At 45.7% G+C, this 14,454-nt stretch overlaps 1 protein-coding gene across 5 annotated transcripts; it reads right to left on the bottom strand.

The window, feature by feature from the left end:
- Nucleotides 1-406: 406 nt before the first annotated feature.
- NCOA4 (nuclear receptor coactivator 4) lies at nucleotides 407-13,298 on the bottom strand. 5 transcript variants are annotated; one of them, XM_075025585.1, is made up of 10 exons: nucleotides 13,221-13,298; nucleotides 7,062-7,215; nucleotides 6,457-6,597; nucleotides 6,248-6,336; nucleotides 5,964-6,072; nucleotides 5,291-5,362; nucleotides 4,462-4,608; nucleotides 3,226-4,236; nucleotides 2,786-2,875; nucleotides 407-2,204 (listed from the first exon to the last, which is right to left on the bottom strand). In XM_075025585.1, the coding sequence occupies exons 2-10, from the start codon at nucleotides 7,200-7,202 to the stop codon at nucleotides 2,199-2,201; spliced, it is 1,806 nt and encodes a 601-aa protein (XP_074881686.1). In that variant the 5' UTR covers nucleotides 7,203-7,215; nucleotides 13,221-13,298; the 3' UTR covers nucleotides 407-2,198. The 5 variants fall into 5 exon arrangements, with proteins under 5 accessions (XP_074881686.1, XP_074881687.1, XP_074881685.1 ...); XM_075025586.1 differs by lacking the exon at nucleotides 13,221-13,298 and adding an exon at nucleotides 12,703-12,721; XM_075025584.1 differs by lacking the exon at nucleotides 13,221-13,298 and adding an exon at nucleotides 9,801-9,972.
- Nucleotides 13,299-14,454: the final 1,156 nt, after the last annotated feature.

Here is a 14,454-nt window from a genome sequence, read left to right as displayed (position 1 = left end):
CAGCCATGGTGGAAGAGGACTGAAGGCTGCTGAAATCCATAAATCTTCTTTAAGTATTCAAGAGTGGTAAGAAACGAACATGTCATTTTGTCTAAACCTGTGTTTCTTACTGCACCCGAGTGAAGGCTGGGTGATTTAGACATACCAGCTGCGTGTCCAGGGGCTTACAGTGCAGTGCAGTAGTTGGCAGGAGTTACCCATTAGGTGTGTACCTGGTGCCAGGGCTTCCCGGCTTTGAGAGCGGGGCTCCGCGCAACTGCCGGTAGCGGTGGAATAAAGAACCCAGACACGTGAATCCAGTACAGGGATGGAAGCACACCTGCAGCCACATCCAAATGTAAGTTAACTAGGCAGCGTGCTGCAGCATTTTCTGTTAACCATCTTGCAAAGGAGATGTACCACACCCTTTGGTTGCAATTATTTTTAATGGAAAAGACGAATCAATGTTTTACATAAATATCAATTAGTGAGAACAAGTCAGATGAGTAAGTAAAGGAATACATACCCCCAAGTTTTAGAGGCTCATAATGAACTGACAAAGTAGCACACGATGACAACTACAAGGAATTATAAGAGGTGGGCTGCACGTCAATCACCTTCATTAAGTTCAACTGCTAATCAAATTAGGCTATTATTGGAGTTGGTCACAGTGCAGTCTTCCCATGCCACAACAAGGACACGTTCAAAGGGGAAAGTGAACTTCAAAAACATCTTTCTGCTTCCAGCAGAAAGCCCCAGCTATGAAAGTATGAACCACTCGAGCAGTCCACTGATGTTAAGCCCTTTTGGGGTCTGGTTTCAGACATGCCATGTCCCCCTCTCAGACTAAAAACTTATTTTTAACCAAATGCACAGGTTCTACCAGACAGGAATGTGTTCACACTGAAGAGTGATACCAAGATTGGATCTTGCTAGTAATTTCTTTTCTACAGGGTTGTGAAGAACTGCAATCACTTTTATTCCCAGGCAGGCTGCAGGGATGGGGAGAAGGGGAGGCTATTGTTATTAAGAGCAATTTGTTAAGTGAGTAGAAGCTGCACCAGAAACTATGTAACTTCACAGTTTTTCATGCAAGCTGACAGGCGTGATCCACATTTCCATCCAACATCTCCACACTCTATGTGGAGTGAGTCCTATGGGCTCAAAATGCCGAATACCTGAAGAGGCATTGCTCATATTACGTCCACAGCTACAGGGATCAGAGTTACTCGACCCCACTTCAATATGCATATCAACGTGGAAACCCACAGATTAAATATCTTTAAAATGGATCAGTGGGAGCCAGGCAGATTGCCAATTTAGTGTTTCCCAATCAAGGAGCATGACATCAACCTGATGAGAAGGCATCAAATTCCCCAAATATTACCTTCAAATATTATGTGGCTAAGATGCTTGCTTTCCAGTGGTTTAGTCAATAAAAGTTCATTATGAATTATCTAAAACTAGCAGAAATGTACAAATTTCATCTTACAGCTTTTTCAGTGAAATTCAAATAGTTATTAAATGCAGTATGATCTGATCTACTGATGCACGAAAATTAACACCCCACCCTGTTCTCTGAATGGCTTAAAAATTTGGAAGCAAAGTTGTCATTCAAAACCAACTTACCAATTCTCCTGTCACATGTCAGGTCCCATAAATTCATGTCTTTTTCAAAATCTGGCCTACACATACTCAGCTAGGAGACACACCAATACAAGTTAGCAACTGCTCAATAAAAGAAATTGCTTCCAAATACAGCCTAAGTTATCTTGCAATCCCAGTAAGCAGGAACCTAACTCATGGCAAAGTTGTAGCAGCTAAAAGGAATGGCAACACTTCTGAAGTCACTGCCAAAGGTGGACCTTTTACAGCACCAGAGAGATTTTGCTTTATACTTGCACTGGCTTCAACATACTTCAAGTGACAACCCATTAAAGAAGATTCACATAGTCCCATAACAATATACGAATTTACTAACACCTCTATAGTATCGGATTGCTTATGCTCAGTGGGTTTACATTTCAGAATTAATCCTAATGAAGAGGCATCTTCTGCACTGTAACTCTGTTATATGAATAATCTTTCTTTTTGTTACAATTTTAGAAGAAAAAGCAGACGGCCAAACACAAAACACAAAGAATTCAGCTGGCTGCAGTCACTCAGCATGATGTGCGATTGATCAGCAGGAAGGGGATGATTCTGATGCTTCCAGTTCTTCACATCTAAACAAATTTAAATTGGGGTTATTCTCTTGGATAAACAGAAAGCAACACTTGGAAAAAAACAAGTATAAGACATCCTGGGGAAAAAAAATAAATCATACTGAAATACTTCCTAAAACTGAGTATCTTGCCTTTTAGGGTTTGAAGTATGCCTGCTAAGAAGGACTTTTTTCATGAATTTCAAAAACAATGATAAAGAGTTATCTCAGCAGAAAGGAAAAACATCATGTCAGCCGTAAATACATTACCAAGATAAAAAAGAAGCTGCCTAGAAATTTAGACGTTAATTGCATGTTCTAGTTACAATAGAAGTTACCAAGATTTTACCAAGTGTCAATCAGTTGAAGAGTGATTTACTCAAGAACGTAAGTAATTCCCTCCCTGGCTTGTGATCAAAAGAGGAATAATGAAAAAGTAGAACAGTCAAAGCTGTTAAAAAGGTATATGGGGAGGAAGTCACAATGCTGTTAAACATTACATTTGGAGAACTCCGAAGACAACAGTTAGCTGCCAGTGTCTGTATTCTGTACCCTCAAGTCCTGTTTAGGCTCAGCTGTTCTGATACATTCTGTGCATCCTACCTGCAAAGGAGTCCGATACAGCCATTTTTCTTTATCTCCATTGAGTTTCATACAGGCAAAAAGGTCACAAACTGCAGGAAGGCCAAAGTCCTGAAAGAGAAGTCACCTTAGTTACTGATCTCCAAACATAAATACATTCTGATGCATCTTCAAATTCTGTCAAGTGTTCAAAAATAACACTGACTTCTGAGTCTTTGAGATTAACACTTTCTTCATTTAGTAAAACGTATTGTTTTGTGTTAAATACTGGCCTCATCTACTCAAGTAACTAAGTAATAAGCACTAAAAACATTAAAAGAGCTAAGAAACCTAAAAAATTGTCAGTCAGTATTATCCAGAAGAGCTATGAATTTGGAAGAGAAGGCAGGCATTAAATTCAGTAAAACAATAAACCTGACACATTGGCTTGAGACACAGCAGTAACAAAAACTTATGCTCACTTGTGCTTTCTTGCGTAGAAGCCATTTATCTTCTGCTGGAGGTGGGTTAGCATTTTCTAAGTTGTTTGAAGTCAACACCCAACTGTTTACATTCAAGGGGAGGTGGAATGGAGCCAAGAGGTCTAGGAAAGGAGTCTTGAAACTATTATCTGCTTTTTCCCTACTCTCTTTTTCTTCTGCACTTTCTGCTTTGTGCTCAGACTTGGCCAGCCAGCTTGTCAGAGGCCTTTCAAGCAATACTTTCAAGGGTTCTGCGATCTCTGCTGAATAATCTGCTTTCTCTGCACTAGCCAGTTGCCCCGTGAGCTGCTGTGCAGGGTTAAGCCAAGTATTGGCAGCAGACTTGGTCTTCTCGTGCTCAGGGTTCAGTACATCTTTCTGGCTGACTGGAACTCCATTTTTATCCTTCCCTTCTTTCTTCAGAAGCCATTTACACAGAGCCTCTTTTCCACAGTTTTCATCACACACACATTCTGAAAAGGTGGCACACAACTCATTAGCTTTGCACACATCTTCCACTTTAAATGGGGCCTGGGGATGCTGAAGAAGCCAAGCATTTACAGGAGATGTAGTGGGTGATTTCTTTCCATCAAGATGCTCATTCAGGCACTTCAGATTTCCCAGGTTCTCAATTTCCACACTTTTGATCTGGCTGCCACAACAACTGGTACATGTTTCAGCTTTGAGGAGCCAATCATTCAAATTAAATTCTTCCCTAAAAGGTTTAAATTCATACTTCCATTTCTCATCTGAAGCAGTACTTCCATTTTCTGTGTTGGGAGTAAGCAGCCAGTCAGAAAGGTCTATCTCTTCTTGTCCAAGGGATTCCAATTCCTCCACCTTTTCAACAGTGGAAAAGGATGAGTTGAAAGTAGAGGTGGAATCCTTGCGGCCAGGGGAGTCTGTCTTCCCAGCAACATCACACTGTTGATTCTGCAGGAGCCAGTTTTCCAAATCTTTCAGATTTCCCCAGGCTTGCTCAAAATAACAGACCTTGGAAGAATTTAAATCCTAGTAAAGACACATTGAAATGCATCTATTAACATTAAAAGACAATGTTCGGTAAAGGCACAGTTACAGCTTGGAGCACTCTGATAGTAAGTGCAAAAGTATTAGCTGAACACAAGGCAGAGTGAACAGAATTACAGAAGGTTTAATTCTCACCATATTCCACCTGCAATCGGACACTGTGTTTTCCCCTTTATTAAAAACTAGGTTAGCACATGAAAGGCTTACCTGGCTGGGTTCTGACACACATTTTTGCGTAACCCATTCTTCAAGATTGGTGCTGGGAACATACGGAGCCTGGCAAACACCCACAGGTCTGCTTCCAAGTAACCAGTCAGCAAGTGAGGCACTCACTGTCCCACACAATGTTTTCTGCTGAGAAAGAACGTTCTTGGTTATGAGAAAGTCCAATTGCTGAGGCAATCTATAGTGAACATCAAAACAGGCATTCAACATGCATCAGAATTTCTGAACCAGAAGAAAAACCAGTCCCTTCTAATTAAGAAAAGGTAAATCTTCATTTGTCTCTACGACTTTAAGCCACTGCACTGATACGACTGTTTTGTGATCCCAGGTTCTTAAGAGAGAAAATGACAAGAAAAGGAAGCAACAACTTCTACAACACACAGTTCTGGGATGTGTAACCCAGCCATAACCCTCCTTCTGACCACAATTCCCATTCCTAATTTGCTACCCTGCTTCACTAGTGCTGTTTCCGTGCAGAGCCCAACATGAGATTTCCCCACGAATTTCTGCATTAAAAGGCATCTGATAGTTCCAAGTCCTGGCTTGACAACACCAAGGAACATTCAATTAAAAAATTCTGACTGACAGCCACACTCCAAATTCACTTTCATACTATGTTCTTGCACACCTGTTCCTGGAGCAGCTAGAACATCAGATCACTAATGCTCACCACAGCGACTGTTACTGGCTACTCAAACATCTTAACAAACAGACAGAAGTCATTACTCACGCTTGTGTAACATACTGTGCTTGAGTTCTCCTTTTCCCTTTAATACAATTAAACATTCACAGATACAAGTCTTAATCTTACCTGCTCACAGTTCATCAGGGCACAATTCTGCCCTGGGAACCAGGGAGAAGTATTCTCTCTCTCTGAGGTCTGCTGTAAGGAAAGAAAAGTAAAGGTTAATTTAAATCTCAGTTTTGTCCAGTTTCTAAGATGAATTCCACAATAAAGCAGAAGTAAAGCGCAGTTACAACTGGTCAGTTGTTTGTGGCTAACGATTTTCTCAACATTTAAAAACTGAATGGAGAAATATTTACTACAAAAATACTACCTTCAGTCCACTTCCCTTAAGAGAATTATCTCCAATAATACAGGAGATCTGCTGCTTACATAAGAATCCCAAAATACTTATATCGCAGAAAGCCACCTATGATGTATAACTATTAATATCTATAGAAAACTGCGACGTTAATTTTTCAGTTGCTGGAATAGAGTGAGAATACAATCATCACTCCCTCAGTCTCTGCCAAAATATATTAAATATATTAAAATAACACATACAGAACTAGATCTAAGCTCAGTCAAAATCAGAACCACATGCAATAGTTAATAAACCACTGTGTATATATTATACAGGCAAAACTACATGACTCGTACACAAGATCCATTCAAGCTATATATATTGCACTACTGCCTCAAAAAAAATCTTTTTTTTTTTTTCCCAAGTATTCCAACCCAGGAAAGTCTTGGTGCTTACCATCGTTTTAATTGAACCAAAGGAGGTAATAGCCTGGCGAAGGTAAGATGTGTCAGCCTCAAAATTCAGGATGGAAGACTCCTCTGGTTTAAGAGTAAGACTTTCCAGTCTGAAAGAGCAAGACGATAGTTACAGAAAGAAAAAAAAAAAAAACATCATCAAGTTTTGGGAATCAGTCCATTATTTCACAAAAAGACTTCCAAAAGGCTTCACAAAAATCAGATTAAATTCCTAAGTCAAAATAAATACCAATTGTGTTAGCTTGCATCATAAAATATATTTACCTCTCCAGGCAAACTGAGATCTGGTTTGCTAGTTCGTTGCTATAGGAGCGTTCCAGCTGATGAATAAGGCAATTGAATTGTCCCAAATACTGCATGGAAGACAAAACACATGTTATTGTTTTGGCTTCTAAGATTAAAATTGAGAAAATACTTGCAAGGACAAAGTTTACTTAAAAATGCCAGTGCAACAATTTACAACCAAATCTTACCCAGTAGAGCTGCTGCGCCTGCTGCTGCAATGCCTCCTCTTTCAGCTGCTGAATGAGATCTACCTGCTCAAACAGCCAAACTTCACGACTGCGCAGGCATTCCAGGTGGCGGCTTATGTGGCTGTGAATCTTCGCTTTTACCTGTAAAGTAACATGTACCATTTCTAGAACATCTGTCAAACAGTATGAACAAACATATGCTGCGCTGATTACAAAATAACATTTATCATAGATAAGTGGTATTTTTGGAGCAAGTTATTTCTCAAAAACTAACCACAGTCATCCACAGCACCACATGACTCAAGTTGGTAAAAGTTCCAAGGCTACCTTTAAAGAAATATCAAAGAACAATGTTATTTGCAGTATCTCTCTATTCTGATGCTTCAACCAACAGCTTTAGGAAATTCTGCATGCCTAAGCTATTAATACAGGAATACCTTTATCAAGAGCACAACCAAATTACACAGCAAGATGCTTGCAAGCCTCTAGGAAAACTTCAGACCATCATCATCATCATCATCATAGAAATTACTCTGGAATAATAAAAACTGTCATTAAAGTCATGTTACTTATTAAAACATTTTCTAAAAAGGGGTTAAAATTACCTCCCGCCAGTTCTCTTTAATCTGTTGTTCAGCTTTGACAATCCCAGATATAGCTGTTTCCAAGTCCTTCTTTGCTTGAAGGCACTTTGCCAGAGGCTCACTGCTGCAGGAATTTCTACTCCTATCTTGTGGTGGACTCATTCTTGAAGTGTTCCTAAAACACAATGAAAAAAAACCTTCTTAATAGTTTCTATTCCTCTTCAACAGAAGAGGAAGGGCATCACATGAAGAACCATCTGTTCTACTTCACTATAAAGGTGAACAAAAAAAAACCCCTAAGACCCTACACCGATGCAAGTTTTCTAAACACAGATGAAGCTTTCTGCAGGAGCGACAATGGTCTCTCCAACACCTCAGCCCGCGGGATTTGCACAATCACAGGAAAACCAACAGGTATTTGACAACAGCTTCAACCACAGGAGCTTAGGCAATCTTCCCCTGCCATTCCCCTTCCTCTGGCACTTATGTCTAGCCAGCAAACTCCAGCAGCTGAGGGCTGATTCAGGCAAAGTTCAGCAGCTCTGCCGGAGCTGGGGGAGAATGGCCTGGCGTGTGGCAGGAAATGCTTCAGCCACCCTTTTTTCAGCTGCAGGCAAATGAACTGGTTCCCATAAATGAGAAAATTCTGATACAGTTTGATCAACTGAAAAACCAAGTGTTGATACGCAGATCACTCTTTACTAAGCTGCAAAAGCTGAAACTTACAGCAGCTGCCCATTATTTTTGTCATGGTCACAGCCATGGTAACTTAGCTTCAGCATATCCTCAAGTAAAAGGGGCTCAGATACAAAATTTCTACAGAAGTTACACTGATATGGATTCTGCAAGCATGGGGAATAAACTAAATATGGATTTTTAGTAAAAATGAGAAGCATCAATATAAGCATTTTTTCTAAACAGTGGGTATTTTGTTACTGAAGAGTTTCAATTCTCCTGTTAGTTTCATGGGGTTCCTGAAGCACTAACTAAAGATTCATAGTAGACATTTAAAACAAGTCTTCAGCAATGACAACTATGGAAGTTCCCAGCAGAATTAATTAAAGCATACAAATGTGCCAATCTAAATATTTCATAGAGGGAAACTGAAAAGAGTATTTTGAATATGACAGGATGACCACAGAGCTTCTGTTACTGAGCAACTATTTAGTCTGCAATTTCCAAGCCCCAGGACCATATAAAGTGCAACCCAAAAATCCTTCTACAGCCAAGATGCACCAGATACATCTACATTGTGTATTTCAGAGAGCAGAGGGCTAGGAGTGGTTCACAAGTGGAAGCTGACAGAAAAAGCAAGGGTTGCTGTGAGGCCGTGGCAGAGATTGCATCTCCCTTGGTTCCCTCCACACCACAGGCCTCCCGTCCCCTGGGTGCCCCCAGCCACAGAGCAGGCACAGAAGCCACCGCAAGTCCCTGCCTGCAGCTGAATCCCATTCTCGCCATAACATCTCATCTCCTAGGAATCGCAGAGCACAACTACAAGAAAAGTGAACTTTAATTTATTTTTTAAGCCTATGTTAATTTTACACCCAATTAGACAGGGTGCAGAAGTCCAACGTACGTCATTCTCCATTCTGTGCTATTAATGCCAGTTTTGTCCTTGTATTTGCATACTCTAATTCATCCACAGGTCAGTTCTGTAAGGTTTCATGATCTTTACCATGCTAGTGATGTTCAATAAAAGGTAAGCTTTCTCTTCACAACTCCCCTTAGATTTTACCTTGCTTTTCAACTCTCTCACGTACAACCTACAGGAAAACGTAAGTGGGAGCCCTAGCTCTCAGATGTAATCTAAAACTATTAAAGCAAAGGCAGATGGAGATGCACCCAGACAAGAAAACAAGGATGTCATAGGTACATTAAAAGCTATCATATACTCAGAAGTAGACCAAAAAATCGTATTGTTCTTTATTATTTCATTCATCATACTCTTACATAACCAAGTCGAAGTCTGAAAGGCTAATGTAACTGCGATGTTTGCTCGCACAGTAGATAATGCACTTAAGAGTTTTGTGAAAATTATGTTAAGCTGCGTATCTACAAATGCCAAGTCCAAAGTATGCTGCATTACCATTTATGTGTTTTCTGAGTTTATGCCACTAGGGAATTGGGCTCAATGCCTGAAGAAATGCTACTTTTTTACATTTTTGCATTAGCAACTTCATACTGGCACAGTCAAATTTGAGAAACTTACACATGCTCCTCTAATGATCTCTGAAAATACTTCCATTTGTTGCTTTTCTGGTTTTTCACTTGATTGCAAGAGTCTCTCTCTCCAAAATGTATAGAGAGATAATGAATGCTGCTTTCCTCCAGCCAGCCAGCTCTTGTAAAATGGCTGTTCTTATGCTTTGTTAAAAATCAATCAATAAAACTACCATTACTGTTGAGGATGAGAGGCCATCCATCCTTCTTTTCGATTTCTGCAAGCCTCTAACAAAAACAAGTGGGGTTAACTACCTATTTCCTTGCTTCCCAATTACCACCAAGCAGCACTAGGAGGTTCACACCTTTCCGGGTCCGGTGCTCTGAAATGCCCGAGATGATACACTCCGGCTCAACAGTAGGAAAATACAATCACTTCTGCGACAGGATACACGGCTGCCGTACAGAGTCACCATTTTTGGCGATTTCCATGTCATCGAACTGTTTCCAACCCCACGGCGGTACCCCACCGTGGCTATACTGCGTCACGGGATGCACGCCCCCCCCCCCCCCCCCATCAGCTGCACTTGCACTTACTCTCCGAGCGAAGGAAGCAACTCAGCGGCGTCCCGCTCATCAAGCCGCTCCCACTTTCAGCCCCCTATCCCGCAGAGTAAGCACGGGCTCCGAAACGCTTTTAAACAGCCACCCGCAACGGCCCTCGGCCCCGCCGCCCGGCGCGGACGCCACCCGACCCAGATGAAGGCGGGGGGGGGGGGGGAGGGCGCGCGCCCGCCGCCCCGCCCCCCGCGCCTTATCGGGGCGGCCAGCCCGCGCGCCCCCGCAACCGCCGCCGGGGCGCGGGAGGGCCGGGGCCCCGCGCCGCCCGGGGCCGGCAGCCTTTCTGCAGGGCGGGGGCCGGGCCGAGGCACAGCCATTTTGGCCGTGCCCGGCGAGGAGGCGGCGGCGGAGCCCCAGCCGTGCTCCGCTCCGCTCCCCTCCCCCCCCCCCATCGAAAACACCAAGTGCCTCCGAGCATCCCTCCGGCAGTTTAAACCGCAAAACCAGAACGCTTGGCAACAAAACCGCTGCTGCTTGCGACTTCGGAAGCGTGGCGGTCCGCCCTTTCCAGAGAACAAACGCAAGAGAGCACGCCCGAGCGCCAAGGCGCCTTCTGCGGCAAGGGCAACAAGGGCCGCGGGCCCACACAGCAGCCAGAACCCTCCGGCCCCGGCCGCACGCAAACCCCAGCACCGAGGGGCTCCCCAGGCCAGCGCTGCACCCCTGAAGTTCCAGAAATCCCTCTGGTAACAAACCGCTCGGACGCACTTCACTCCTGGAGGGGCCGAAATGACACCTGCAGGCGCCATTCTCATCACGCCCACTCTTGCTTCCACCATCTCAGGCGCGGATGTGGAAAGCAGGGGTGTACCTGTCTGCCTGCAACCAGTAACAACGTTATTTAATAGCTGTGAAACCAAAAGAACTGCCCAAATGAGGCAGGAAGATAACATTACTGTTCCTAATCGCTGTTTCTATTAAAACCCAAAAGCCACACTGGAGAGTTGTCACTGCAAAGACCCAGCAGCCCAAACTCCTGGTCACGGTTTTACTTCTCCTCGTGCCCCGAACCATCTCCAGTCTTCAGACAGGCTGCCTGCCCTCCACCCCTGAGGTCTTACTCCCCGTATTTGGCTTCTTTCGCTTTGATCTGTAGATCAGAAACTGCTGGACAAACATCATTTTTTTTTAGATTTTAATTACATATCACATGGCTGGAGAGCAGAGGAGGAGGGAACAGCCTTTCCTCACTACACAGTTTGCTAACAGGCCAGCAGAAAACTGGTTTTACCAGCTTTTCACTCTCAGCACAACCATCCCTGCTGCCCCTTGGGAAGATCATTGTTTTCCATTTCAAACGGGTGTTGAATAACCTCAAAAAGATGGCCGTGCCGAGCCTTAGCTGGGGAAAAGCTTCTGAAGGGAACAAAAAAATCACATCGAAAAGACTCTGTTCATAAATGTGGAATGATTTCTTTCAGTTGGCAGGACGAGGCAGGCTGTTCCAAAGGTCTCTCCGACCTGACTTCATGTGGTTTTAAACCAGCTGGCTTGTTTGAACTGAAATCCCTCTTCATTTCCATTTTGCCACACCAAAAAACAGTAGTTCCCCTTAAGTAACTGTCCCAAATTAGGTTCGTGGGGGTTGTGGTCAGGGAGCGAAGTACTGTAAGTATGTAAGCCGAATCTCAGAAATTTCCATTTATCATCCAAACATAACAAGCATTTTATACAGTACAGCATCAAAATCATGAGCCAGTATCTATGTGGAGCTTCTGCTGGGGGGATTATTTTACTCCGAAACAGTATGTACCGCTGCATTTTGTAAGTCACAAGCCACAAGCCACATCCAGAAAAAATGACCTCTAACAGTTCTGAGTAAGAGAAACAATGAAATTAACCCCTTAAGGATTGATAATAAAAAAAGTTCAGGTAATACATTTTCTAAAATTCAGGTAGTTTTTATCTGCCTGCACCGTATTGGATCTGTGCCACAGACCTGAACACACACAACTGCCTTTTCAGCCTATTTTAGCCCTGGAAGCTGCTGGTCAGTGCACAAAGCACGTGTACTGAGACATTTTCACAAGAGATGGGTTCTGAAGAGTCACAAGCCACCAGTGCAGCTGAGACAAGAAGTCTAATCATCATTTTATTCCACCAATCGTGAATATATTTAACTACAGCACAGCAGGCCCAAAACTAAAATAAAAAAATATCTGAAGGCCTGAAATCACTATGCCATAATTACATGCAATGCCAAAGCAGATATCCCAGAGTGGAAAAGACACACTGTTATCTTAACACAGATTTTACACTACAACACAACTATCTTTCAGACTTTTGCATTTAAAACCCTTTGGAAAACAACTGACAAACCCCTTGCTCTGCTTGAAGTGTATGGCCCCAAAGATAGCATTGCCATACTCTTTGTGTATCCATCGATACAACCTTATGCACTCGCAGCATTACAAAAGGTATTTTTCACATGACTGTCGGGTTTTTCCCCTCCCGTGACTGCCTTCCTTACCTAAAACCCCAGCGGAGGACAACCTTGTTCCTCTATCAGCTTTTCCCGTTAATCCCAGCCACAAATACCGAGTTTAAAACTGAAAGAATGCCTAACAAAGTCCCTGAAAGCTCTGGCTCGAACCACTCACCAATTACCTGACAACATACATTTTCCAAACTTTCAGTAAACACGGTGCACGACAGCTCCTGATCGTTTTTAAGCCAGACTGTCATTGCTTATGCAACCTTTGAAAAGCGCAGCTGTTGACAAAAGATTTTGACTTTTCAGCTAAGGAGGGAGATGACTTCAGGTGTGCTAGCAGCTTAAGGTCTCACGGGCATAGAAAGAAAGCGAGATCAGTAAAAAAAAAAAACCGCGTCCTCGTATTCGATCCACCACACAATTTTAATTAATGCCCTGACTGACCTGCCCGGTCACGACCGACCCAAGCCGGGCCCGCCTGAGCGACTTCCAGCTGATTCCTGCTGGGTCGCCTGCGAAGACAGGACACCTCACCTCCCGGCTGCAGCCCGAGCGGAGCGGGCCGGGCCGGGCCGGGCCCCGCAGCGCTCCGCCGGCTTTGCGCGCCCGCCCGCGCTCCCCGCGCGGAAACGCGGCCTCGCCACGCGCGGGGGTGCAGCCACCCCCTCCGCGGTAACGCGGGCGGGCGCGCGCTTCTCACAAACCGGCCTCGAGCGGGCGGCGACGCCGGGACTGCCGAGAGAAAACCCCCACGCGAAGTAACGACTCCACCGCCTCCCCGCCTCGCACACCGCAAGGTAACGCCTGTCCGTCCCCACTGCGCGCAACCGCCGCCAGCCCGGCCCGCGGCGGACCCCGGCCCTGTCACCGTCGTCCCCCCCGTCCGTCCCCGTCCCCCCCGTCCGTCCCCGTCCCCCGCCGCGGCCGCAGCGCCCGGCGGTCCCCGGTGAGGTGGCGCTTACTCGGCCTCGGCTCCCCTCAGCCCAGCGCCGCCACAGCTGCCCGGCGATCCCCGGCAGCTCTCGCGAGAGCGCCGCCCCCGCGCCGCGCCGCGCCGCCCCGCCCGCCCCCTGGCGGCTCGGCGGAGCGTGCGGCGCGGAGGGAGCCGAGCGCCGGAGCGGGGCGGGCTGCGGGGGAGCCCCGCGGGCTCGGGGGGCGGCGAGACCCGGCAGCACGACAGGAGGGACGGGGCGGGACGCTGTGCCGCAAACCAACCGAAAAACCGTGAATCACAACAAACCAGCGCGGCGAATCCCCGCCGGCAGCCGCTGTCGAGGCCTCCATCCCGGTGGCCCACACGAAGCCAGCCCCACCAGAGCCTCCCCACCCCCGGGACGAGGCCTTGCAGCTCGTCATCTCTGGCACCCCCTCCCCTCTCCCGTTTTCTCTGTCACGGTGGGAGAGCTGCTCGGCGGGAGGGCTGCCCAGCTCCCTCGGCCCCGCACGGACCACGGGCTGCCGAACCGCGCCGCCACAGAAGGTCTGCGGGCGGCACGTGTTGAGTCCACCACCGACGGCCCGGCCGGCTCCAAAACCTCCGACGGCACTGGGCCACCCTCCCCGCCTGCGACAAAGCAAAGCAGAGGAGAAGGATGAAGTACGGAACATATCAGCAGATGTGGCGAGCCACCCGTTTTGGTCTCTTTCCGTGCCCACTGGAAAATACCCAGTGTGCATCGCTTGGTTTGGCTTTACATAGTGCTTTGCTTTGGTTTTCTGTTTCCCCAAGCGTGAAGCACGGCAGAACACTTCCTAATGCCTGCCGTCACAGTTTTCAGCTGAGAAAAGGATCCAGTTACTATTCTGGAGGGTAGCAAGAGCAGGCTGCACTGCTGCTGCCCATGCTTTTACCTATTCAAGGCAAGGAGATCTCAGCCTTTCTGGGACCACCCAGCCACCACCTCTGAGAATGCATGCTTGTGGAGCGCTGCCTTTTATAGGTGTTTGCACAGTACTTAAAACACACATTAACAGAGAAAAGGGGCTTCAAATGGAAACCTAAGTAGCTGTACAGCTCTGCATACATGTGGTAGCTGAGTCACCGTTTCCTATGCACAGAAGCCTCTCTGGGCACAGACCAAGGAGCTGTTCTTTTGAATAGGATCATACTTGTGGTTAGGGCTCATGGCTGCAGCCAGAGTACAAATAATTGAACACCAGCTTAAGAGAAAGTAGCAGTCAGTCACCTAATCCCAG

The sequence above is a fragment of the Buteo buteo genome, chromosome 4 (assembly GCF_964188355.1).
Source record: "Buteo buteo chromosome 4, bButBut1.hap1.1, whole genome shotgun sequence".
NCBI lineage: Eukaryota > Metazoa > Chordata > Aves > Accipitriformes > Accipitridae > Buteo > Buteo buteo.
The sequence above is the reverse complement of the archived record's forward strand: the minus strand, read 5'-3'. Positions and strand labels throughout refer to the sequence as shown.